The sequence below is a fragment of the Eucyclogobius newberryi genome, unplaced genomic scaffold (genome assembly GCF_026437365.1).
Source record: "Eucyclogobius newberryi isolate DKJ021-1_F unplaced genomic scaffold, fEucNew1.0.hap1 SCAF_4, whole genome shotgun sequence".
Classification (NCBI taxonomy): Eukaryota; Metazoa; Chordata; class Actinopteri; order Gobiiformes; family Gobiidae; genus Eucyclogobius; species Eucyclogobius newberryi.
The window spans coordinates 34,215,886-34,242,294 of NW_027316056.1; the positions used below are offsets into that span (position 1 = coordinate 34,215,886).

Below are 26,409 nucleotides of genomic sequence, written 5' to 3' on the forward strand. Positions count from 1 at the left end.
TGTGGAGGTTGAGGCCAACTATATCTAGTTGCTACCTCTCAAGCTCCAACCACCTCCAATAACCTCCAACACAAGCTCAGCCTCCTTCCCCCAGTGAGGGGACATTCCATGTCCCTAGAGCCAGTGTCTGTGTCCAGAGATCCAGTCGCTGAGGTCCCAGCCTTTGACTCCCCCCATCCGGTTCCTCCTGGAGGTTGTGGGTCCGCGAGAGCACGGCCTCGCATTGCTACTTCGGGCTGTGCCCGGCCAGGGCCCATGGGGGAAGGCCACCAGACGTTGTCGAGGGTGGGGCCCCGGTAACGCCAATCCATTTCTCTTGTCATAAAGGTCCTCTGAACCGCTCTTGGTCAGACCCGTTACCAGGGACCTCGGGGGAGCCTTCCAGGGGCATGAAGCCCCTGACAACATAGCTCCTGTGATCAAACCCCTCCACCACATTAAGGTGGCGAATCTAGGAGGGTTTACGTTATTGATTCAGTCAAATAGGAAACCATCTTTGGGTGTGAAATGGACAATTACTTAAAAGCTTAAGAAAACAAACTGATCTCCTCTCTTGACAGATGTGCTGATGGGAACAGTGGCAGCGGCCCAGTCCAGTGCAGTGATTCAGCTAACACGCTCCAGATGCCTCTTCACAGCACCCGCGGGTGTCACGGGTGAGTCGAAGCAGATTTGAACGACATGTGCACAACATTCCTCTGTTGGCCTGTTACGTGTGGGTTCTGTTTATTTATGTATTTTATTTAAACATAGAACAAGACAAGTGAGTAAAAAAAGGTCAAAATTTCAAGTCCCACTTAGTCCAAATGTCCATTTGTCCGTTTTAATTTGTGATTCAGTTATTATATATATATAAACATAGGACATTCAAAAAAGAAGAAAATTAAGGCACACAAAGCCTTAAACAAACGTCCTATTCAGTCCAGAGTTTGTCAAATTTGTCCATTTTCAAATATGTCACTTATAATGTCCCTGGTTATTTGCACAATTTGTGTCGTGGTCCAGTTCTTGATTGTTGGTTCAGTTTGTGTCATCCATTTTCTTTTTTTCATATAGTTTAGATATTATTCCCCTTGAATGTTATGATTTATAAGCCTTAATACAAATGTATTATAATGGTCGTTGATTTGTTAACTCCTTATTTGTGAATATCTATAAGAGTTCTGTTTTTCCAAACTGAAGGATTCCTGTGATTTTCTTTTGCAATCTAGTAAAATACTTGTATTCCTTTTTAGTTCCCCAGACCTTAAGTCCCAGGTCAGTGCTGTTGGGTGCAAAACATTGATTGTATGTTTTTCAGAGAGTTCCAGGGTTCGGATGAAGAAGCTGTGTGTCCTGCTCCTGCTACTTCTACTGCTATTCGGTGAGATACACTGTATATAATATGTGCTTACTATGTATTATTATGGGAAATTATAATGAAAGTTAGAAGAAATTTAGAAGAACATTTCATGTAAGAACCGGTGACAAAGGGCAGTCCTGGCGGAGTCCAACATGCACTGGGAACAGGTCTGACTTACTGCCGGCAATGCGAACACAGCTCCTGCTCCGGTCATACAGGGACCGGACAGCCCTGAGCAAAGGGCCCCGGACCCCGTACTCCCGGAGCACCCCCCAAAGGACACCCCGGGGGACACGGTCAAAAGCCCTCTCCAGATCCTTAAAGCACATGTGGACTGGTTGGGCAAACTCCCATGAACCCTCGAGCACCCGATGGAGGGTATAGAGCTGGTCCAGTGTTCCACGACCGGGACGAAAACCACTCTGCTCCTCCTGAATCCGAGGTTCGACTATCGGTCGGATTCTCCTCTCCAGTACCTTGGAATAGATCTTACCCGGGAGGCTGAGGAGTGTGATCCCTCTGTAGTTGGAACACACCCTCCGGTCCCCCTTCTTGAACAGAGGGACCACCACCCCGGTCTGCCAGTCCGGAGGCACGGTCCCCGACCGCCACGCGATGTTGCAGAGACGTGTCAACCAAGACAGTCCTACAACATCCAGATACTTTAGGTACTCAGGGCGGATCTCATCCACCCCCGGAGCCCTGCCACCGAGGAGTTTGCGAACAACCTCAGTGACTTCAGCTTGGGTGATGGATGAGCCAGCCACCGAGTCCCCAGTCTCTACTTCCTCTTCGGAAGACTTTGGAATACTCCTCAAAGTATTCCTTCCACCCTCCGACGACATCCCCAGTTGAGGTCAGCAGGTCTCCACCCGCACTGTAAACGGTGTTGGTGAGGCACTGCTTCCCCCTCCTGAGGCGCCGGACGGTTTGCCAGAATTTCTTTGGGGCCGACCGATAGTCCTCCTCCATGGCCTCCCCAAACTCTTCCTAGGCCCTGGTTTTTGCCTCTGCGACAGCACAAGCTGCGGCTCGCTTGGCCTGCCGATACCAGTCGATGACCTCAGGAGACCCACAAGCCAGAGTGGCCTGATAGGCCTCCTTCTTCAGTCTGACGGCATCCCTTACTTCCGGTGTCCACCACCGGGTTCAGGGGTTGCCACCACGACAGGCACCGGAGACCTTGCGACCACAACTCCGAGCAGCCGCATCAACAATGGAGAACATGGTCCACTCGGACTCAATGTCCCCAGCCTCCCCTGGGACATGGGAGAAGCTCTCCCGGAGGTGCGAGTTGAATACCCTACTGACAGAGGGCTCCACTAGACGTTCCCAACAGACCCTCACAATGCGCTTGGGTCTGCCAAGTCTGTCCGGCTTCCTCCTCCGCCAGCGGATCCAACTCACCACCAGGTGGTGATCAGTAGCTCTGCCCCTCTCTTCACCCGAGTCAAGAATAATACTTAACCAATACTATTAAAGCACTGTTCACTTTCTGCTCTATTTCCGACCATCTGTACATTTTTGTGTAATATCTGTGTACATTTATTTTCTATTTTTACCTTATTTTATTAGTAAATTCTTAATTTATTTATGCCATATTTGACTCTATGGACGTTGCTATTCTTATTCTTATTTCATTATTCATTGTTTTATGTTGCACCTTAACGCAAAGACAATTTCCTATGTTTGCGAACTGTGTTCAATGACAATGGCAACAAACCTTTTTTGATTCTGATTCGAAATGGGTGAGTGGTTCCTTGATGTAAAGCACCTTAAAAGTAGAAATGCGTTACATAAATGTGTGGGTGTAATCCCTCATTTGTCCAGGAGTGTTCCATTGTAGTAAAAGATTCAGTTGTACTCTGTTTTTATGAAAAAAAACCCGATACGTTTCGCCAATCATCCGAGAGTCATTCTCAATCTGCGAATCAAGACCAGAAACTCAGATATTTATCCTCCTCTGAGTAGGCCCTGCCCACCTGGCGGGACCTCCTGATACAGGGTGTACATAAATGTGACAATTTTGATCTGATTTATTTCAACTTAATGCCTCAGAAACTCTTCTATACCAGCAGTATGTGCATTGTGCACTTACAATATATATACACACGTATACAAATTGTTTCTGTCTTTGTGTATCGCTGTTACAAGGGTTCGTGGCAGAGTCCAGTGTCTACTGTCTGTTTTTGTCTCTGTCCATGTATTTTGTCAATGTTCATTCTGTCCATTGACAATGGCAATAAACCTTTTCTGATTCTGATTCTGAAGCATCTACCAAAGAAGATACGTTATTCAAAATTACTTTTAACCTATTGGCATGACAGGAGGGAGGAACCAAGAGGAGAGACAGTTTTCATGGTGTAATTCTTCATCTGTGTCTTGTCTTGTTGCAGGAGCCTGGTGGAGCTCGCTCCTCTCTGGTCTGAAGGTCACCACTGGACCCTCCCAGATGGTTCCACAGTCCCACTCTGGTTCTCAGCTCCCTGCACTGGTACACTCACACCTTCTCTCCCCTCTCAGCTAATGCTGTTCCCTCATCATGTGTTTGGTTTTGTTCAGAATAATACTATTTTCTCAGGTTGTCTTAAGAAGTGCGTGTCTCTGTTTGTAAAGTCCATATAATCATGCTCATTTTGTATTCAGTTGTTTTTGTAAATGAGTACAATTTCAGTTTTTCCCCAAAGAGTGTCTTGTAAAAGCAACATTTAACTTAAACAAAATGCAATAACTTTATTCTGTTTGAGACTAATTGTAAAGTATTTATTTTCTTGTCATCTAAGAAGTAAGAGCCAAAAGCAACGCTCTGATTGGCTGAGCTTGGGCAGCTTCACTTTGCCATCTGAAAAATCTAAAGTCGTTCACAAGTCTGAAAATGAACGCATTTGAATAGAAAAGATTTGTAAAAGCAAAGAAAAGAAAAGCGGGGGAGCAAGGCTAGGCATTGGGTTGTATTGTACATATTAACCAATCAGAAAGTGACATTTTATCTGAAGAGCAACTCCTTAAAAACACCCTGTTGTCAATCTTCAGAAAGACTGTTAAAACGTCCCTGTCGCAGATGTGGGACGCTATGCAACTTGTGTAGGCCACGTGTAGGACGGTCCGGCTCTGACTACAGCATTTTAAATGACCTGTGACTTGCTGTGAGAATAATGGTGGTTAGTCCTACTTTGGTGGCTAAAGAGCATATTTATCTCTTCAGTGGCTCTTTTGTAAACCTATTACGTTTGTGGAAGCTTTGATTATTACGTTTGTGGTGGAAATTGCTATTACCTTGTGTGTTGTTTAGTACATTACACTTTCTTTTCTTTAATGACATTATGATGTTCTGTTGTTGGTCCAGGATGCAGCCTCTGTGTCTGCTGTGGAGGCAAAGGTGCAGCTTTTTCAGGTAGGCTCTCGAGGGTCATCCATAAGCTCTTATTACATTTTGGTAAATGTATACATTTCTACTATATTTTCTTGCAGAGGGAAATGAGGCTGAAACATGACCTTCTCCTGGCCGAGGTAAGAGTCCTCTGGCCCTGGCCTTGTTAATACACTGCCATCATGACGCTCTTGAATTCAATGTCATAATGTCAAATAAAGGTCCTACATACAATTTTTAAAAAGATAAAACATAACAATAATAGTAATAACAAATGGAAAGAGTCCTACTTTGTCATCATCTGTCATCAGAATGTTCAGAAGTCCAGAACTGAGGCAACTTGAGGCAAAGCAAAATAAACTATGATAAATGTTCAGTGATTAATTCACATCAGATATAAATGCTAATTGTTTAATGTCTTTAAAACAAAAAATAAGCAGCAATTTTGAGTTTCCAGGGTTCCCAATTGGTTCGCTTTTCTATTAAAAACATAAAATGTTCTTGTCAAAAAGTAGTTTTAAGTATTAGTTTATATGTCGGTCATTTTAATGAACATACATGATATACAGTCCGGATTATTGGCACGTTTTGATTGTTTTGCTTTGGAGTGTATCGAGGTGGTACGAAATTGCCTTCACTGTCATAAGTGAACCATACCGTCCCATTTGAGGGGTTCAAAGGGGGTTGTGTGAAGTGAAAAATTAGATATGAGGAGCGTGGGTACTTGGAAGTCCAGAAAATGGTAAGTATTAGCTTCCTGGGGGTGCTGGCTCACTTTGGGCCCCCAGAACAAGAGTGAACACAGATTCACATTTCAGCATTTATTTATTTATTTAATATTATAATTATTGTTACTCTGCATTAATCATGTGGATAAAATCTTTATTTTTAAAGCAAGAATAATAAAACATGTTGGAAATAACAAGAAGTAATGTTCAGAGTAAATGACAGTGTCCAATCAGGTTTGGTGTTGTTCTGGAGGTCACACGCTGCTCATTTGCTTTGGCTTCAGACAGAAAGCAGAAAGCCCTGTGTTGTTAGCACTGACCAATCAGAGTCTCCCTTTGCCGTTGATTGACAGGCTGAAATCAGCTCTAGTGCAGAAGCTAGTCCCACCTACGACTTCCTGCGGCCTTTAGAGGGCACAACAGTGTTTGTATTGAGAGTTTGATGACAGCTCATAACAGCTCTTATAACATAATGTTCACTTCTGAGGAAGAAAGGATGGATTTGTTTGAAGCTTTCATTCGGGCTAATAATGACATTTATTTTCAAAGAGGAACAGTTTGTGTTAGCTGTGTAAATTGTAAAGTGCATCTAAAAAGGATGTATGTCACTCTGAGCTGATGGAGCACTGACTCAGGATACTGACTTGTACGAGGGACTGAACCTCTCATCTGGAGAAGGCAACAGCGGCGAGTGTGACCTGAGTGTAATGACAGTGTGATGTGCATTATAATACTCTCTGTGCAGTGGTAAACTAAGCTCAGCCTAATGAGGAACACAAAACAACCAACTGTTGTGTTTGGCTGTTAACTGTGCTAGTTCTGTCTCGTGTGCTTTGTGTGGTTGTATCGATCAGCGGATGTTGTGATGAACACGTCTCACACAAACTTGTTCTATGTGTTTAAGATCGTCATTGTAGTTAGACTTCTAGATGAAAATGTGGAGTGGACAACAGTGGTTCTGGATTGTTAAATGTGCCTTGAAAACAGTGTGGCACAGGTGTCTGCAGCTCTTCAGCACCTCTACAGGTGAGAACAGGGACTGAGGGGCTCTTCGGGGTCACTTTACTGTGTATAATGGATCCAACACAATCCAAACCAAAGCATTTCATGGAGCGATGTAAAAACATGGTGTAGAGGTGCAGAGACGTGAAATAAATGCAGAAAAAGCTTACAAGAGACTGGAAGTTGTGTCTTGTTCTTGTTTTGCCACATCCCACAGCGCCACAAACTTAGAATTATGAAACTTATTTTTGTGAAACGCTGAGATCGGCCATATGAAGAAAAAGTATAATTCAGGGACAATTTAGAATTAGCGAGCCGGGCCCTTGCTACGGAAACGCAATCTGCCATTAACAGAAGCGTCCTGAGCGGCTCCAAAGTGAACCGGTCTGGGGTCCAGCGCTAGTGGAAAAGCGGCTACTCAAACACCAGCATGCAACGGACACTGGAGGCAAGGTTGGTTAAGTGTCTTGCACAAGGACACAACGGGCGTATAAACTCCGACTCAGGGGTCTCCCACCCAAATACTAACCAGGGCCAGGTCTCTGCTTCCAAGAGAACAAGTTGGTAAGGCCACACTTTTGTATTTGAGTTTCAATAATAATATCAAGATAAAAGTATTTCATTAGTGTTTGTCCAGTAAAACCTAAACATCAGAATTTTTCATAATCTTCTTTTAAAACTCCAGTAGATGCAGTAAATGTTAAAACTGTTAAAACCAGGCTTTGAGAGCTTTTACTTTGACTTTTGTTTTTTCATATTTTGGGATATTCTGAGGCTAATCTCATTCAAATCACATCATGTTCCACTTTTACCTCCAGTCCGGATTTTGGAATGTTTTTAGTTTATTTTGTTATTTTTTTTCAAAGAATCTAATAATCTTGCGTCTGAAACCACCTTATTCATGGGTTTTGTCACACAAGCTTTTGCTGACATTTCCATCTACTCGTCCTCGCCCTCAGAAGCGCACAAACCCTCAAAACGTTCAAGAGCAGGACTATGTGTCTGATCCTAAAATATAACACCCGGACAGTTGTTTTTTTATGTTTTCTTTTGGTTGGCACAGCCCACAGTGCAAGTGCAGCTTTCGTCCTCAAGATGGCAGTAGTAACGAGTGTGTCACGTCACTTCGGATTCATGAATAGAGGTTGTACTTATTGTATTTATTTATTTTTTATCTTTATTTATTTTCCCCCTCCATCCCTTGTTGGGAAAGAGAGGTTTTGTCTATATGAGTTTTTGTTTACAAGAGTTTTTGTTTATAAGAGACTTCCTGTAAGTTATCTGTTCTTTTCCTCTGTATCTAACTGCGTTGCAACAATGAAATTTCCCCATGTGTGGACAATAAAGGATCATCTTATTTTATCTTACAGATTATATAACAAATGTAATTAATTTGAACAGTAAATGGCAAAACAGTTGAATGTCAGTGGTGATAATGAAATGTTCTCTTGTAAAGCACTGAAAACTCAAATATCAATGAGCTGCTACAGTCTAATAGAAAAGATAAAAGACTACAACTCTACAAATATTTTAAATTGAGAAAACAGAAGAGTTGAAATGCTGAAAAAACTTTTTGGGATCACAACTGAACAGATTAACTTTCCCTCCTTAAATCAGAACTTCTCAAACTTTTTCTGGTGCACCCCCTTAGGAGATGTATCCCCCCCACAGCCCCGAGAAATGATCAAGTATGATCAAATAAAACAACAAAAAATGTAATCGCAGAGTCTAAACGTCTTTTAGTGTCATTCACAGACTGTGATTGTCTTTCTTTGGTTTGTGACTCATTGCTCTCCAAATATATCAGCCTCTCGGAGTGTTAGTCCTTTAACTAACTGCTTTCATGTTCATTTTGCTGGAAAACTATATTTGAGGAAAACAAAAGCTCCCCGGAAAAAAAATCAGGCACAAAAAATGCAAAAATAAGAACAAGAATAAAAACTTAATTTGATCAGTTGTGTGGTTCAAAATTCTGTCACTTTCTGTTGGAATGTTGAGAAGCATTTTTGAATCAAATGATGTCAGTTCATAACTTCGATTATATGACCAGGACTGTGTCTTCAGCTGAAACAGCAGGTGCAGATGGAGCTGCAGGTGATCGGACAGAAGAACCGAGAGCAGGAGAAGCAGGAGGAGCAGGAGAAGAAGGAGCAGCAGAAGCAGCAGGAGAAGAAGGAGCAGCAGGAGAAGAAGGAGCAGCAGGAGCAGCAGGAGCAGCAGGAGCAGCAGAAGCAGCAGGAGCAGCAGGAGCAGCAGGAGCAGCAGGAGCAGCAGGAGCAGCAGGAGCAGAGAGTGTCTGAGCTGGTCTCCAGCCTGCAGCAGCTCCAGGCCCACAGTGAGAGCGCTGCAGCCAGCCTCTTCCTCAGACTCACGGCGCTGGAGGAGCAGGTACTGATGCTACACTCAGGATTTCTCCACATATGGGACTGGGATGCAAAGAAGACCAAATAGGTTTCTTATGTCATTGTTTCTTCATAATGTGTGGTGAGCGTCTGTATTAGTGACGAGGAGCTGTGGATCTGAGGCGCTGCACAGACGCAGACTTTAAAGGACACGTATCATGCTAAATTGACTTTGTAGATGTTTAGAACGCCTGGAGTGTTTAGGGGTCACTTTAGACCACGTCCAGGGGCGATTCTAACAAGCACACTCTGGGGGCACGAACAGGGGGACCTGATGGGAACTTATTTTAATGTATGTAGTAATTACATTTAAATAATAACATTTTTAGTTGTACACCAATTCTTTTGTTTTAAAGCTGTAATAGCATTGACTTATACTGTGATAAAAATACAGCCTTAAAGCAGTTGGGTGTGACGCGGCGGCACGGTAGCAGAGTGGAGATGGGTCCCTGGGCGCTGCATGCAGGGACCACTGCGCATGAGGAGATGCCCCAGTGGCATTGAAGGATGGGTCAAATGCAGAGGACAAATTTCCCTACGGGGAAATTGTATCTTAACCTGAACAGGCCATTCCAAGGATTATTAAAACACTAAAATGCACTAAAACAGAAAAGCACTCCTGTTTTGGACCAAATCCCTGCATTTGATTTAATATACACAAATATGAAGTTAGTACGCTTATTATTGCCAGATAGCCTCAGTCATTGTCACGTCGTTGTCCAGACCAAAAAGTCCTGGACCCATTTTTTTCTCCCAGTCCAGCCCTGACCTGGAGAAGCATTAAGCTTTATTCACGCCAGCCAAACTAGCCAAACATGAGACGCCAAACTAAAGTATTCACGAGCATGTTTAAAGGATAATAACAACACAAATAATGCATATTTGTCCTTTATTACAATGAATGTGATATTGTGTAATGACGCTCGTTTTTGCAAATCTTACAAATGTGATAATGTGTGAAGTGAAAACTGGTTTACAGCAATGGTTCTCAAACTGTGGGTCAGGGACCAAGATGGGAAGCATATTGATGATGAACTCAATATTGTTTTTTAAGTTGGTTGTTGTTGTTGTCTTTTAGCTCAATTGAAACCTAATTTCCTTTAACAGAGGAAAAAAGTAAAGTTATGACCGCTTTTTAAAATTTAGACTGCAGTATTTTTAAAACCCTAGCCCTAAAGAACCCTAGCTTGCCCCTGACATGCTGATGTATGGACTTAGTTGTAATTAACATGAATTGAGGCAGAAATGTTCATGACCTTGACCTTGGCGATGTCACTAAACTGGGAAATGCTCAGGCTCAGAAGAGTTAACATTAATAAAACAAGTGTGAATGAAGCCAATTACAATTCCAGGTATGTTTTTAATGAGGGAGGGAACAATTAAGACCATGGTTAAAAGGTCAGAAAGTCAATTTAGCAGAATATGTGTCCTTTAAAATAACCATAGTGCCCAGTAGATGGTGGTATTTGGTGGAGCTATGAGCTGTGAAAGGCTGTGAGGCCTCATTGGGTCATTCTTTTCCCCATCACTAGTCTTTACCAGACCCTGAGTGGGGCGCAGTGCATGTTCATAGACTAGCATTTAAATGGTGGGCCACTGTATTAGGTGTCTCAGATGGAGCAGAGAGAGGACCCCCTTCCAGGCCCCTCCCCCTTGCTCTCCTCAGAGCTGGAGCAGGCTCTGGACGTGTGGCTGAGCCGACGCCTGCAGGTAAGTGTGCTCAGAGCAGACAATTGTATGGTGTCTCTGTGGAAAGGTGACCCACCCGCTGTAATGTGATGTGCCAGGACAGGGCTGCTGCTCACGCAGGGACACGTGGCACCTGTGGCCCCTGTGGACGTCCTCTGGCAGACACCATGGCCGACTTTGCCTTGGAATCTCAGGGTAAAAGTGTTTTCAGTCTTTGTATACAAGCACAATATAAGTGTGTGACATGGTCAGGAGTTATAAACCTGCTCTGGACCAGGTCAGATCTAGTTTAGAGTTATAAACCTGCTCTGGACCAGGTCAGATCTGGTTTAGAGTAATAAAATTGCTCTGGACCAGGGTCCACTCCAAGTTGTATTATTAAAATTCTATGTGAGAAATTTGCCCTCTTTTTAAATGATCTTCCATAGATGGAAACCCAACCTGTGTTTGTGTTTGTGTGTTTGTGTTTGTGTGTTTGTGTGTTTGTGTTTGTGTTTGTGTGTTTGTGTTTGTGTGTTTGTGTGTTTGTGTTTGTTTGTGTGTTTGTGTGTTTGTGTTTGTGTGTGTGTGTTTGTGTGTTTGTGTTTGTGTGTTTGTGTTTGTTTGTGTGTGTGTGTGTGTTTGTGTGTGTTTGTTTGTGTGTTTGTGTGTTTGTGTTTGTTTGTGTGTGTTTGTGTGTTTGTGTTTGTATGTTTGTGTTTGTGTGTGTGTGTTTGTGTGTTTGTGTTTGTGTGTTTGTGTTTGTTTGTGTGTTTGTGTGTTTGTGTGTGTGTGTGTGTTTGTGTGTGTTTGTTTGTGTGTTTGTGTGTTTGTGTGTTTGTGTTTGTTTGTGTGTGTTTGTGTGTTTGTGTTTGTATGTTTGTGTTTGTGTGTGTGTGTTTGTGTGTTTGTGTTTGTGTGTTTGTGTTTGTTTGTGTTTGTTTGTGTGTGTGTGTGTGTGTTTGTGTGTGTTTGTTTGTGTGTTTGTGTGTTTGTGTGTTTGTGTTTGTGTGTGTGTGTTTGTGTGTTTGTGTTTGTTTGTGTGTTTGTGTTTGTGTTTGTGTGTTTGTGTTTGTGTGTGTGTGTGTGTTTGTGTGTGTTTGTTTGTGTGTTTGTGTGTTTGTGTGTTTGTGTGTTTGTGTTTGTGTGTGTGTGTGTGTGTGTGTGTTTGTGTGTGTTTGTTTGTGTGTTTGTGTTTGTGTGTGTGTGTTTGTGTGTTTGTGTTTGTTTGTGTGTTTGTGTGTTTGTGTGTAGGGGCCAGCGTGGTCAGCACTCGTTGCTCAGAGACGTATCGGACGCGCTCGGCCTGTGTGTCCCTGTTGGGCGTGCCCCTGTGGTACCCCTCTGAGAGCCCCCGCACCGTCATCCAGGTGCAGACACTCACATCTCACACACATATGACATCATTATGTGGCAGAACTAGAAGCAGGACAAATGTGTCAATGGAGCTATTGTTTTCCTGTAAAACGGAAAGAAACTGAAAGTGACCCATGATTTTTTGAATGAAGCCCCCTGCACGTTCACAGCTCAGGGGGCGGGGTTAGCACCAGCCGACCAATCAGAACAATGGAGAAGGAAAGTGCAGCGGATTTCAAATGAGGAAATGTCATAATCTCAATTGTGTACGAGGAAATAAAAGATGAAATATAGGCCAAAGGAAACTACTAAGCATGTCCGTGCAGAGAATGTTTATTTGAACACTATGAATCAATAAAACAAATTGAACAAAAAGTCATGAATGACATATGTCTGAATGAATGATACAGCTCTGAGTCGGAGCCGAGCAGCGCGTGAAGTTATCTTTGATTTTGTACATTTAAATAGCGTTTAATGTAGTGTTATTTCATGATTAAATATAATGGGAATATTCCATTTAGGAATCACCTGCATAATCATTTCTCCTCTTTATAAATCTGAGCACACTGGTAAAAAAGAATCCGTGCTGCTCTCTCTCTTTCTTCTCTTTTGGCTGCTGGATTGTCTTATCTTATAACTTTAGCTGGTCCGGAGCAGGTTCAGAGTCTGTTGTCATAGATGTTGCCGTGATAGAAAGTGATCCGGTTTCATTGTTCCCTGAGTAACTTTGCTAACCTTCTAATCCAGCTTCTCAGTCCAGGCCACGGTTCAACACTGTGTGATCCCAAAGTCTGTATCAGTCGAGTCAAAAAAGAAACTCAAGTAGATTTGTAGTCTTTTATATTAGATTGTTGCAGCTCTTTCTCATGGGCACCGCTGTGGCTCGTCTCGTCGCTCAAAAAAGAATTCAGCATTAACAGTTTTGAGAAAATGACGTATTTTTGTTCTTACAGCCCGAGGTGCACGAACAAAGTTCTCGCTTCTTATGAAGTTTGAATTGGCCTTAATGAATGTGTCATCATCACAGCGGTCTTGGGGTGTGCCCTTCAGGACCACCCGCTCACATGGCTCTGCTGCCTGCCCTCGTTTATGATCACAAGTCGAGTTTATAACAGATGTGGAGCAGACTGCGGCGCATTCCAGGTTTAGTCTTGGTTTAGTCCGGGCGCCCGGGGGAAAGGCGAGCTCTTTACGTTGTGCCAAAAAAACAAATACAGGTTAATGAAATAAATAAACTATTCTCAGAGGCGGAATTTCAATATTTAATTTAATTTAATTTAATTTAATTTAATTTAATTTAATTTAATTTAAAAACAACAATTCTTCTTCATTTATTTTTTTAATTTTGGGAACAAATGAAAAATGGAACATCACACAATGTTCTTGCTCACTTCTTTCATCTCTCTTCTGTATCTACCTCTGTATCTTCCTGCGTTGCATCAATGAAATTTCCCCATGTGGGACAATAAAGAATTATCTTATCTTTCCTTTCATGGCCTGTACATAAGGCATGTCTGCCTCATTCCACACAGGAGCTGCTTTTGAATGCCACATTGGGCCAAGTCCAGCCTCTTCACGCCAGCATTAAGGTCGGCACGGTAGCTAAGGGTAGCCCCCTGGAACGGCCCCCTGGAAATGGCTCCAATTAATGCTAAGTCTGGGGAAAAATATGGCCCTTAGTGTTTTAAGATTTGAAAGGAGAAAATGTCATTATCACCACTGACACTCAAACTGTTTTGTCACTCACTGTTCCACAATTCCATATGTTGTGCCGTCATCCGGCTCTGAGCACATGATTAAGATAAGATAAGATAAGATATTCCTTTATTGTCCCACATGGGGAAATTTCATTGGTGCAACGCAGGTAGATACAGAGGTAGATACAGAAGAACAGATCACTTATAGGAAGTCTGAAAAACACTTTCAGTAGAAGATCTCCTATAAATAAATAAAAACTCCCATAGACAAATAAATACATATATAAATAAATACCATTGCATGTGATCACAACAGTAATTCCACATGAATATGTGTCACGACAGCACATAGATTGCACATGAATTTCACAGTAATTGCACATACGACAGAATTGCACATCAGTATTAGGTTAGGTCAGTATTGCGCCGGAATAACGTGACGATCTCCGGGTAAGACGACTGTTCTCCGCAGTTTCATCAGTTCCTCCTTTGTGTAAACGCGGTACGGCGCCGGCCGGGGGGCGGGGCCGGAGCCGGGGGGCGGGGCCGGAGCCGGGGGACTCAGAGCCAAGACACATCGCAACGACACAAACACTCAATCCAGCCGAATAAAGTCAAAACAAGTTAATTTAAAGCGATTCCAGTGCGTGTCCCGATCGTTCGTGAAGTTCCTCTTTCATATAAACGTGTACATAAACGTGTACCGACGACACGCCGTACTTTAGCGCGGCCGGAGGGCGCGGAGGGGGGGGGGGGGGGGGGGGGGCTGGTGGGCTCGCTCGGAGCTAGCTCACGTCACAACAACACAACGAACGCAACGAAAAACGCTCAAATCCAGCCGAAAAAAGTCAAAAACAGTTGAATTAAAAAACTATTCCAGCGCGTGTCCCTATCGTACAGTAAAATAGAAAAGATATACTAACTATATTTACAAAATATAGGAGATAAAGCACAATAAGTGTGAGAAAGAAGAGAGAGCGTTTACACCGGGCTGCCAGCTGTACCAGCGCCTTATGACTTAATGCCTTATGACGTAGCGCCTTATGATTATTAAATGATTATGCTTTAGGCTGAGCAAAATAATATGTCAGTTTGCCGTAACCCGACCGACCCGGTGTGAAACTAGCCGACAGATTTTTTTTTATCAGCATTTTGTTGAAAAAACGTCATTCTTTTATTTTTCAATTATTTCACCGACTCAACGACCGGACTTCCCTTAACCACCGTGACGAATACTTTTTATCACGCTTGTTATCCTATCTTTCATCCTCATAGCAAAGATAACGCACTGCGCACCGCATGTGCGTCTTCATAGTCAGTCCCCTACATGCGTCTGTAACGAAATAGACCACGAGTTAGTGACGACAATTTGCCTTTAACAAGTTGGTGCGCCTCCTTCGGCGCCACTCTAGTGTCCATAGGACATGCCAGGCTCTGTCGGGGTGTTTTACGCAATGCATTCTGGGATTGACACACGCCCAGTAGCGTCATCACAACAAACATGGCGGCGCCTGTGTCCCCCGCATGTTCCCCCCGCTCCCCTTTGCTACCAAAATAAAGGATAGCGACGTACAAAAGGTTGATTGAAATGTCTTAAAATCGTGAGATTTAGTCTCCTGATCGGGTTGATCGAGACGTTTTCCGTTGACTGTTGAAGCCTGACCCCTGGACTGTTGAAGCCTGACCCCTGGTGGTCACTCCGACTCCAAAAATGGCAAAATTTGGATATTTTTTTTGCCTTCAAAGTAAAAAAAATAAGAATTTGCCTACCGACCGAGCCACTTGAAAAATGTTGGCTCGGGTTACAGCAAACAGACAATTTATTTGGGGCAGCCTTAGCGTTAGCATTGAGACATAAATATGACCCCGTTTTGAACACACAAGTGTCTTTAACATCACACATCCACAACTCTCTGTCACTGCCTGATCTTATTTATTCATTTTACACTGCATTTCAAATTATTATGCAAATGATATTTTTCTCAGATTTCGCCAAATAGTCAGTATGAATGACATCAACATTTAGAGTACAAATAGAATGTTATTGAATGCCCCCCCCCCCAATGATTTAAAATTAACTTAAAATGCACCGTTCCAAATGATTATGAGTTTCTGCTTGAATGTCTTTGTAGGACGTCAGAATAGCCTCCCAGAGCTGCTGTTTGGATGTGAACTTCCTCCTGCTCAGAGATCTTTCTCTTGAGGATGCTCCAAATGTTCACAATAGAGTTGAGGTCGGGGGAGGATGGGGACCCTTCTTTTATGCCCATAGCAGCCAATGATACAGAGGTATTCCTTGCAGCATGAGATGTTGCATTGTCATGCATGAAGCAAAACATATGACTCCGCCTCCTCCTTGGTGATGTTCCTGCCTTGTTGGGACATGGTGATTGACCACCAACCATTCACCGCTCCATCCCTCTGGATCATCAGTGAACAAGACTGTTTGAACATTAGTCTTCATGTATTTCTGGGCCGACTGGAGCCGTTTCTGCTTGTGAGCATTGGTTAAGGGCCAAATGGAAGGTTTATGCATAACTGCAAGTCTCTGGTGGATCCTGAACCTTGATGTTCACGGGACAGAGGCACCAGCAGCTTCAAATACCTGTTTGCTGCTTTGTAATGACATTTTAGCAGCTGCTCTCTTAATCTGATGTATTTGTCTGGCAGAAATCTTCCTCATTGTGTCTTTATCTGCACGAATCTGTGTGTGTTCTGAGTCAGCTAATAGTACGATTAGTAATGATCACGCTTAAGTTTTCATGAAATAAGGTATAAGTATACCTTGTCCAAGGCATTCAACTATTTCACGCGTTTTGGCACAAGAAATCATTTTTCTTTCCCATATTGCTTGAAAATGGTGGTCTGCTTAATAATGTAGAACTTCCTTAAGTACTTTTCCTTTAAGTGAGTGTCAGCAGAGCCGCGGCGCGCGGCCGAAAAAGCCATGTTATTTTTGTGCCGGCCGCGCGCCGCGGCTCCTGAAACTGCGCCACTATTTGACCGCGTTTTAGCTCTGTGTTAGACGGCGCCGGGTTAAGGTTAGGGTTAGGGTTAAGGTTAGGGTTAAGGTTAGGGTTAGGGTTAAGGTTAGGGTTAGGCATGAGGGTTAGGGTTAGGGTTAGGGTTAGGCATGAGGGTTAGGGTTAGGGTTAGGCATGAGGGTTAGGGTTAGGGTTAGGCATGAGGGTTAGGGTTAGGGTTAGGGTTAAGGTTAGGGTTAGGGTTAGGCATGAGGGTTAGGGTTAGGGTTAGGCATGAGGGTTAGGGTTAGGGTTAGGCATGAGGGTTAGGGTTAGGGTTAAGGTTAAGGTTAAGGTTAGGGTTAGGGTTAGGGTTAGGGTTAAGGTTAGGCATGAGGCTATAACGGGTTAGGGTTAAGGTTAAGGTTAAGGTTAGGCATGAGGCTATAACGGGCTATAAGGGAAATGCCACGGTCCCTGAAACTGCGCCTCGCGGCTCTCCAGCCACGGCCTTCCTTTAATTAGATTTACCTGGTAAACTAATTGGCACAGGTGTCTGAGACAAGATACCATACATGAGTTTCACTGGAAAACAAACAAAAATTACCTTTATGACTCTTAAATACATTTTGTATAATAATTTGGAATGTGGTGTAGACTGACATGGCAAAAAAAACACATAGAAATGAATTATAGACAGGAAGTATTGACCTTAGCCTTGAGCTTGCTTTTTTTTCTTTTTTTTTTAAAGAAACAGAAAACTTCCATTCTGTGACAGAACCTGTTCATTGAGTCATATTCTGTAGCTAAGGTCCTGACTCTGTCCTGCAGGGTCCGGCTGTGCTGCTCCCGGGGAAGTGCTGGGCGTTCCATGGTGTTCAAGGCACTCTTGTGATTGCACTTTCACATCCAATCAGAATCAGCCACGTGAGCCTGGATCACCTGCCCCGCCACAGCTCCCCCACAGGCCGCATCGACTCCGCCCCCAAGGACTTCCAAGTCTATGTGAGCACTGCACTAAACTCAGCACAGACTTACATGGACTCACTCGAAAGCGTCTCTCACAGAACCACAGGTCTCCATTCTCTCCATTGTAGATTTTTGCACATTTTCCAAAAAGCACTTTTACTTTTTCTTTCTCACTTTTTTTGGCCGTAAACCAATTGTAAGCCTTAGATGGTGACCAAGAGACCGGATCAGCAAGCAGCTCCGCACAGCTGTTCCCTCACAACACAAAGCCTGAGCAGCGGCTCATTTTAGCTTTGGACTCAAACACTTTTGTGTTTAACAACACAAATCAGCTCACCGGTTTCAGTTCCAACTAAACCAGCTCTTTATGGTCAGATTGTGTTCACATCATCAAAATCTTAATGTGAGAGGTATCTATAGTCTTGAGTCCGTACACACTCCATACGCTCACTTCAAATTCAAACTCTCATACTTTGTACACAATAAATACTCCACGTGTCCTAATGTGCCTGTGCTTTTAGGGCATGACAAATGAAACTGAGCTGGGGACATTACTGGGGAGCTTCAGGTATGACGAGGATGGGGAGCCCACGCAGACCTTTACTCTCTCTGTGAGTAGAGCATAAACTGAATACTGCTGTGTGAGTACTGAGTGTCCTGTGTGCACACTAAGTCCTCTGTGTCCCCTGGTCCTTCTGTCTTCAGGGTCTCACTGATGAGGTGTACCACATGGTGGAGCTCAGGGTCCTGTCTAACTGGGGCCATGTGCAGTACACATGTGTGTACCGCTTCCGTGTGCACGGACAACTGGCCTCTAAGTGACAAGCGTCAGTGTGTTTTTAACTGTCTAAAGAAATCAGCAATTTGTATTTCTAATTTATTACAAAGTTGAATAAAATATATTGATATTTTCTCACACCTGTGTTCTATGTTTGTCACTAGGGCTGCAACTAACGACAGCTAATCTATCAATTATTTTCTTTGATTAATTGATTAATCAGTTAATTTTTTGTATATTCTATAAAGCATTGAAAAACATATTAGGCTGACCAAAATAATATGTCTGTTTGCCGTAACCCGACCGACCCGCTATGAAACTGGCTGACTGAAAAAAAAATATCAGCATTTTGTTGAAAAAACGTCAAAATCTTTTATTTTTCAATTATTTCGCCGACTCACCGACCGGTCTTTCCTAAACCGCCGTGTCGAATATTTTTATCACACTGGTAATCCTATTTTTCATCCCAAAGGACTGATAACGCATTGCGCAGCGCATGTGCATCTTCATATTCGGTCCTCCACATGCGTCTGTAATAAAACAGAACGCGCATTGAAGTGTATTAAAACTAGGTCCATGCAAAGTTAGGCCTCATTCTGAGACTGGCTTTTAGGAATATGTGTGTTTCTACCAAAATGTCTATTCCACGGAATGTAAGGGGCCCACATCTGATTAACTACCGAATGGGAGATGTCTCCATTGGCTGCGAGGCCTTGAGATGCCTTGTATACAGCTGTGTTTTCTCATGATCTCATTTCTGTAAGTTCTCCAGTTTAGAGAGGAGGGCTTTTCGGTCCTCATCCTACCCAAATATGGATATTCTTTACATCTGATCTCTTATTGGCTAACCGGCCTTTACATGTGTGATATCATACCTGTCAGATATTGTTTATCGGTCTTTGTGCGGTTTCAGTATATAAGGGGAGGTACGCCCAGAGACAGGGTTCGTCTTCCTGATCACCAGCGGACCCAGGGCGCTGTTTTCTGCTGTCCTGTTATCTGATGCTGTTATCTGTATTAAACATCTTCGAAAAGTACAGAACAGTGTCCGCGACTTCTTCTTGTCACACACCACCCCATGGGAACGTCACTTAAACCACATCAGCATAACTGTCGTTAAATTGTCTTTTACAACGCTCTATCGCTCTATAACTTACACAATGCATTCTGGGATTGAAACACGCCCAGCAGCGTCATCACAACAAACATGGCGGCGCCTGTGTCCCCCGCATGTTCCCCCCGCTCGCCTTTGCTAGCAAAATAAAGGATAGCGGCGTACAAAAGGTCGATTGAAATATCTCAAAATCGTGAGATTTAGTCTCCCGATCGGTTTAATCGAGACGTTTTCCGTCATTGACTGTTGAAGCCTGACCCCTGGACTGTTGAAGCCTGACCCCTGGACTGTAGAAGCCTGACCCCCGGGCTGTTAAAGCCTGACCCCCGGACTACCCCCGGACTGTTGAAGCCTGACCCCTGGACTGTAGAAGCCTGACCCCTAGAGTGTTGAAGCCTGACCCCTGGACTGTTGAAGCCTGACCCCTGGACTGTAGAAGCCTGACCCCTGGACTGTAGAAGCCTGACCCCTGGAGTGTTGAAGCCTGACCCCTGGACTGTTGAAGCCTGACCCCCGGAGTGTTAAAGCTTGACCCCTGGACTGTAGAAGCCTGACCCCTGGACTGTAGAAGCCTGACCCCTGGACTGTAGAAGCCTGACCCCTGGACTGTAGAAGCCTGACCCCTGGACTGTAGAAGCCTGACCCCTGGACTGTTGAAGCCTGACCCCTGGACTGTAGAAGCCTGACCCCTGGACTGTAGAAGCCTGACCCCTGGAGTGTTGAAGCCTGACCCCTGGACTGTTGAAGCCTGACCCCCGGAGTGTTAAAGCTTGACCCCTGGACTGTAGAAGCCTGACCCCTGGACTGTAGAAGCCTGACCCCTGGACTGTAGAAGCCTGACCCCTGGACTGTAGAAGCCTGACCCCTGGTAGTGAGTTAAAACATGGCGATGATTTGGATCTTTTTTCCCCCTTCAAAGTAAAACAAATAAGAATTTGCCTACCGACCGAGCCACTTGAAAAATGTTGACTCGGGTTACAGCAAACAGTTTATTTGGGGTAGACTTACATTTTTTTTTTTTTTAATAAACGTTATAGTTCATAGTAAGTTTCTGCTTAAAATAACACTTTTTTTTAAAAAACTGGTTCACTCAAAATTTCCCACAATGCACCTTGAAAAGTAGTGTCCAGCGATGGTCACAAGACCAGACAATATAGACCACAATGCACAATGAAGCAGAAGAGCTGTTAAGACGCACTCTCTTGAGAATATGAACAAAAAGCTCTTAAATAAACCGTTACGCTGCAGTAAATTTGCTAGTGTTAGCCGCTTACCTTAGCTTGAGTCATCATAACACGCAAAAAGTCGAAGGATCGAGTCCGTTTGTTGTTGAATGTGAGATCCGTGATATGATTTTTTTCATAAATATGCCAGACGGATTTTTACCACTATTTATTATAAACATCTATTTTTCTCTTTTGTCCCACTCGGACGCCAGAGTCACGTGACCCGCGGTGAGGAGAAAGTAGTGCGCTCAGTGTCTGGATCGCTCTGTGATGGAGTGCACTACAAAGTCACCAACCTTTTTAGGGTTGAGGTCTTCTTCATGAGCACAGACCTGTTCAATGAGCCTAAAGGTCCTGTAATTACATTTGTAACAAAATCACATAACTATTAAACTGTGAGTAACTATTTGACTAATGATTTAAACCAGTGAGTGAGTGAGTGATAAGAACGAAATCACCGTTTAAAAAAATATCAGGAAATCAGATGACTTTGTATTAAATCTAGCTCTACCGCTTTTTCCCATTAGGGGGTCGCGGGTGACTGGAGCCTATCCCAGTGACTTTGGGCTTTAGGCGGGGTACACCCTGGACAGGGGCCAACACAGAGACACAGACAACCATTCACTCTCACGGGCCAATTTTTCCTCAAACATACAAGTGTTTGGACGGTGGAGGAAGCGCTAACCGCCTTTGCCACCGTGCACCCTTCACTGAAATATAAGTATTTAATCTTTTCTCCTCCTGTGGCTCTGTTTAGTCCTGGTTCAGTCCCGTGTGAGTCCCAGTTTGGGTTAGACCTGGTTTGGGTGAGTCCCGGTTTGGGTTAGTCCCGGTTTGGGTTAGTCCCGGTTTGGGTGAGTCCCGGTTTGGGTGAGTCCCGGTTTGGGTTAGTCCCGGTTTGGGTTAGTCCTGGTTTGGGTTAGTCCTGGTTTGGGTTAGTCCCGGTTTGGGTTAGTCCCGGTTTGGGTTAGTCCTGGTTTGGGTTAGTCCCGGTTTGGGTTAGTCCTGGTTGGCGTCATGCTAAAGAGATGCTACATCTCAGTGAGGCCTTCCTGGTTAAATAAAGGTCAATCACAGTTTGTGGGACCAAGACATTATATTGAGTCAAAAACATTTGAACTTAGAAGGGAAAATAAATCAGGGGGAAAAAATAATTGCATTTTAAATGTAAACCGAATGTCCAAAAATAAGTATGCATTTATTCAATAGATAGAAATACAAGTGGTGAACAAGGGTCACGTGATTGAATCACATCTGGGTCCATTATGGATTTCAGAGTGAAATCTGTTACATGAGGATGAACACTAATAAGCGTCTTAAAGGGTGAGCCGAGCATGGAGCTCTTTGAGGCTGTGTGCACCGGCCTCAGGGCCGTCCTCGGAGCTCACAAAGCCAGGGTAGGTGCTGTAGAAGGAGGCAGCTCTGACCCCATCCTGCCCCCCTGTGGATGAACATGAAAAGAGCGGCATCAGTTTAACATGAGCGTAATCGATCTCAAAACCTTCAAAAATCATCCCAACAGCGGAGGCGCCGAGGCTCCGGAGCAGCAACAGAGCCACGCCCCGAGCTGCCAGCACCAGGGACACATAGTCCTGCTCATCCAGGCTGAAGATGTCTGAAGGCAGCGGTCTCCGAGGGACCACCACCGTCAGCCCGGGGCTGTTGGGGAAGGGGGTGAGGAAGGCCACGTGCCCAGGGTCCTCCCACACTCTCCACTGGAGCTCCTCCCCCCGCACGATCCTGGCGAAGAGGCCAGGGTGGGCGGGATCCTCGCCCCGGAAGGTGAAGTCCGGTGGGACGTGGGGGTCTGGCAGCAGGGCCCTTATCCGGGCCTGGAGCTCAGTCAGACGCTCTTCGCTCCAGCGAGGCGCATTCTTGGACGTGCAATACCCGGGGTCAGTGTGGTTGAACTCCTCGTCTGCAGCCACATGAGGGCGCCACTCTGCGTCCAGGCCATGGAGAGGCAGCACCTGCACCTGAGACAAGACAACGGGACTGTAAGACACCTGTAGCACACCTGTAGGACACCTGTAGCACACCTGTAGGACACCTGTAGCACACCTGTAGCACACCTGTAGGACACCTGTAGCACACCTGTAGGACACCTGTAGCACACCTGTAGGACACCTGTAGCACACCTGTAGCACACCTGTAGCACACCTGTAGCACACCTGTAGGACGCCTGTAGCACACCTGTAGCACACCTGTAGCACACCTGTAGGACACCGCACTAACTATGTGTTTTTTTTTCTCCTAACACACAATGAAGACTTTCAGCCACGGGAAAGGTTACGCAGTGTAACTTTACTTTCAGAAACAGTTTACTAAATGACTGCATTTGTGATCTAAAAGAACATTCTAAGGAAATACACTTAGAGTAAATCTCCTCTTGGTTCAAAAGCTCGTTGTCGCTCCAGCAGAGGACAAGAGGCGTCACTAAATAAATCCTTTTCTCTCTTTACCTGTGGGGGGCGGTGTGTCTGAGGCCTGGACACCAGGGCACACCTGTGGACCCCAAGCCGCTCACACAGGAGCCGGGCCACAGCTCGGGCCCCCAGGAGCAGGGACAGGTAAGCTTCTTCTGCCAGCTGGAACACACTGCCGCCTTCTGCTCCGCTCACACAGGGCTCCACCACCACAGCTCCAGGAGTCCAGGGTCGTGCACTCAGGTAGGCCACGGACCCCTCAGAGCTCCACACAACATAACGGGGCCCCGTGCAAGTCATTCTGAAATTATGAGAGGGCACAAAGTGTAGAAACTCTTCACCATTTGTGACCTGCTGTAGAACAGTTTTAAGCAACAATTATTTCTATTGTACTATTCTATTGTACTGTACATGTCACACACACCATCAGAATGTGTTTAACCCAGAGCTTCTCACACTTTCTCTGGCACGTCCCCAGAGGGACAGAGGAGGGACAGAGGAGGGACAGAGGAGGGACGGAGGAGACAGAGGAGAAACAAAGGAGGGACAGAGGAGAAACAAAGGAGGGACAGAGGAGGGACAAAGGAGAAACAAAGGAGGGACAGAGGAGAAACAAAGGAGGGACAGAGGAAACATGTGTGAGGGGCAAAAAGCAGGTTGACCTACTCCTCTGCTGCTCCGTCGTATTTAGAGAATAACCACGTGTTGGCACTGGCCGTTTTTCTGTCTCAAAACACGTCTGTAACGTGTCACGTGTCACGTGTCACGTGTAATGTGTAATGTGTAACGTGTAATGTGTAATGTGAGCACATTTCTCCAAATGTCTGGCGCCCCCCTTGCCACGGCTCTGCACCCCCTCCCAAAAGGGCGCACCCCCCACTTTGAGAAGCTCTGCTGTAGAGTTTAGTTTGGAATTAGACATGATAGAAAAGAGTTGTCCTTGTTACAGCTACTGCACAAATTGGCAACAATATTTCAATCCAAACTGCTGGTGTTAACGCACTGAGCGCGTAATGAGCTCACTGTGCGCACTGTGCGTAATGAGCGCACTGTGCGTAATGAGCGCACTGTGCGTAATGAGGCCACTGTGCGTAGTGAGCGCACTGTGCGTAATGAGCGCACTGTGCGCGAAATGAGCGCACTGTGCGTAATGAGGGCACTGTGATGGCACTGTGCGTAATGAGGGCACTGTGCGCACTGTGCGTAATGAGGGCACTGTGCGTAATGAGGGCACTGTGCGTAATGAGCGCACTGTGCGCACTGTGCGTAATGAGGGCACTGTGCGTAATGAGGGCACTGTGCGTAATGAGCGCACTGTGCGCGTAATGAGCGCACTGTGCGTAATGAGGGCACTGTGATGGCACTGTGCGTAATGAGCGCACTGTGCGTAATGAGGGCACTGTGCGTAATGAGGGCACTGTGCGTAATGAGGGCACTGTGATGGCACTGTGCGTAATGAGCGCACTGTGCGTAATGAGGGCACTGTGCGTAATGAGGGCACTGTGATGGCACTGTGCGTAATGAGGGCACTGTGCGCACTGTGCGTAATGAGGGCACTGTGCGTAATGAGGGCACTGTGCGTAATGAGCGCACTGTGCGCACTGTGCGTAATGAGGGCACTGTGCGTAATGAGGGCACTGTGCGTAATGAGCGCACTGTGCGCGTAATGAGCGCACTGTGCGTAATGAGGGCACTGTGATGGCACTGTGCGTAATGAGGGCACTGTGCGTAATGAGGGCACTGTGATGGCACTGTGCGTAATGAGCGCACTGTGCGTAATGAGGGCACTGTGCGTAATGAGGGCACTGTGATGGCACTGTGCGTAATGAGCGCACTGTGCGTAATGAGCGCACTGTGCGTAATGAGGGCACTGTGCGTAATGAGCGCACTGTGCGTAATGAGGGCACTGTGATGGCACTGTGCGTAATGAGGGCACTGTGCGTAATGAGGGCACTGTGATGGCACTGTGCGTAATGAGCGCACTGTGCGTAATGAGCGCACTGTGCGTAATGAGGGCACTGTGCGCAATGAGCGCAATAGGCGCACTGTGCGTAATGTGCGCACTGTGACTGGCCTACCGGGCTTAAACGAACTAAACTAAGGACTAACCCAAGCCTAGAACCAGGACAAGTGTGAATTCAGCTCAAGTCACGAGTGTGGATGGAGAAAAGTTCACAGTATGATCTGGCCATCATCAAGAAGAACGGGAAGAAGAAGGAAAGTGTGAGATTAAAAGTATCTAAAAGTATCAAAAATCTCCTGGTCAAATATAGACTTAGATCAGTTCTCTCAGCTGAGCTCTATAAAGTAGAAAAGTCCCGCAATAACAAGTCTGTATTTGTGAGCACGTCTTCTCGAACACCCGTGACCTGCGCGCAGCTCGTCACGTGCTCTAGTTCCTGTTGACAGCTGTAATGTCCATAATGTCCATAATGTCCTGCCCGTGTCCACTACAGGTCCATGATCACCTACCCGCGTGTACGGAGCTCCCGGACGGTCCTGCGTGTGATACCGCGCTGCCCCGGGACCGTAAGAACCGTCCGGCTGAACGAGAGGAGGCGCAGTCGCATGTGTGAAGTGTTCTCCGGGCTCAGCACTGCCCCCTGTCGGGGAGGAGCCACTTTGTAATCACGTGACTTAAGACACGCTTTGCGCTTTGACGTAAACGTGTGGAATCCAGGTGACGTCAGCTCTGGAATAAAGCCGCGGAATCTGAAGAATGAAGTCTGGCGGTAATGCAACACTCGGATGTCAACCGCCATAAAACAACAACAACAACAAGTCTAAAGGAAAGAATAAAGTCTGGCGGGAATGTAACACTTTGATACCAACCGCCATAAAGCAACAACAGCAACACTGGGGACGTGCTGTAATCAAAGCTAACGCGGTTAAACGAAATATATATCACTTCCGCGTAGTGGACGAAGCATCCAGGTGTATATTTGACTCTAGGAAGTAGTCGTTTTCCTGGTTCTTTCATGTCACTGATGGAACACTGAACGGGGTCAGGGTTTGGGTCATATGCTGCTGCATTTATGCACCACTATGTAGTATCTGCATATGTCCCGTTCATTGCAAAGGGGGGACAGAGACCCATGTTAATCTTGTCCAAGATGTCCGAGTCTAACAAACGCCTTCAGAATGAAGTCAGTTTCTGTTGAGTGAATGAATCATGCGGTGCTTACCACCTGCATGGTCCATGGAAATACAGTTAAAACCATCCCTCTGAAATGCTCCATGGAGAACATAGACCAGCTGCAGGGTCTCCCTCCAGGCAAAGTACAAGTATAGTTCGAATGCAATTCGAAAAACTTTTATTGAAGTTTTCACCTTAAGAGTCACGCTGTGGTATTTTGAGTAAACAACAC

At 45.1% G+C, this 26,409-nt stretch overlaps 3 protein-coding genes across 3 annotated transcripts in view; 2 read left to right on the plus strand and 1 right to left on the minus strand.

Annotated features, from left to right (window-relative positions):
* Positions 1–18,408, plus strand: part of LOC140377265 (uncharacterized) — a 25,618-nt gene extending 7,210 nt beyond the window's left edge. Inside the window, exons 6-17 of the mRNA XM_072462610.1 lie at positions 561–656; positions 1,301–1,363; positions 3,739–3,836; positions 4,689–4,736; positions 4,814–4,852; positions 8,507–8,830; positions 10,450–10,554; positions 10,632–10,728; positions 11,767–11,882; positions 17,360–17,533; positions 18,019–18,108; positions 18,203–18,408. Coding sequence (XP_072318711.1) covers positions 561–656; positions 1,301–1,363; positions 3,739–3,836; positions 4,689–4,736; positions 4,814–4,852; positions 8,507–8,830; positions 10,450–10,554; positions 10,632–10,728; positions 11,767–11,882; positions 17,360–17,533; positions 18,019–18,108; positions 18,203–18,319 — 1,367 coding nt within the window. The 3' untranslated portion in view covers positions 18,320–18,408. The remainder of the gene's footprint in view (positions 1–560; positions 657–1,300; positions 1,364–3,738; positions 3,837–4,688; positions 4,737–4,813; positions 4,853–8,506; positions 8,831–10,449; positions 10,555–10,631; positions 10,729–11,766; positions 11,883–17,359; positions 17,534–18,018; positions 18,109–18,202) is intronic.
* LOC140377918 (lysophosphatidic acid receptor 2-like) overlaps positions 1–26,409 on the plus strand; it is a 283,463-nt gene that overhangs the window by 56,341 nt on the left and 200,713 nt on the right. The window lies entirely within an intron of this gene.
* LOC140378100 (uncharacterized) lies at positions 21,875–25,632 on the minus strand. Its single transcript, XM_072463771.1, has 3 exons — positions 25,514–25,632; positions 23,078–23,342; positions 21,875–22,591 (listed from the first exon to the last, which is right to left on the minus strand). The coding sequence occupies exons 1-3, from the start codon at positions 25,609–25,611 to the stop codon at positions 21,932–21,934; spliced, it is 1,023 nt and encodes a 340-aa protein (XP_072319872.1). The 5' UTR covers positions 25,612–25,632; the 3' UTR covers positions 21,875–21,931.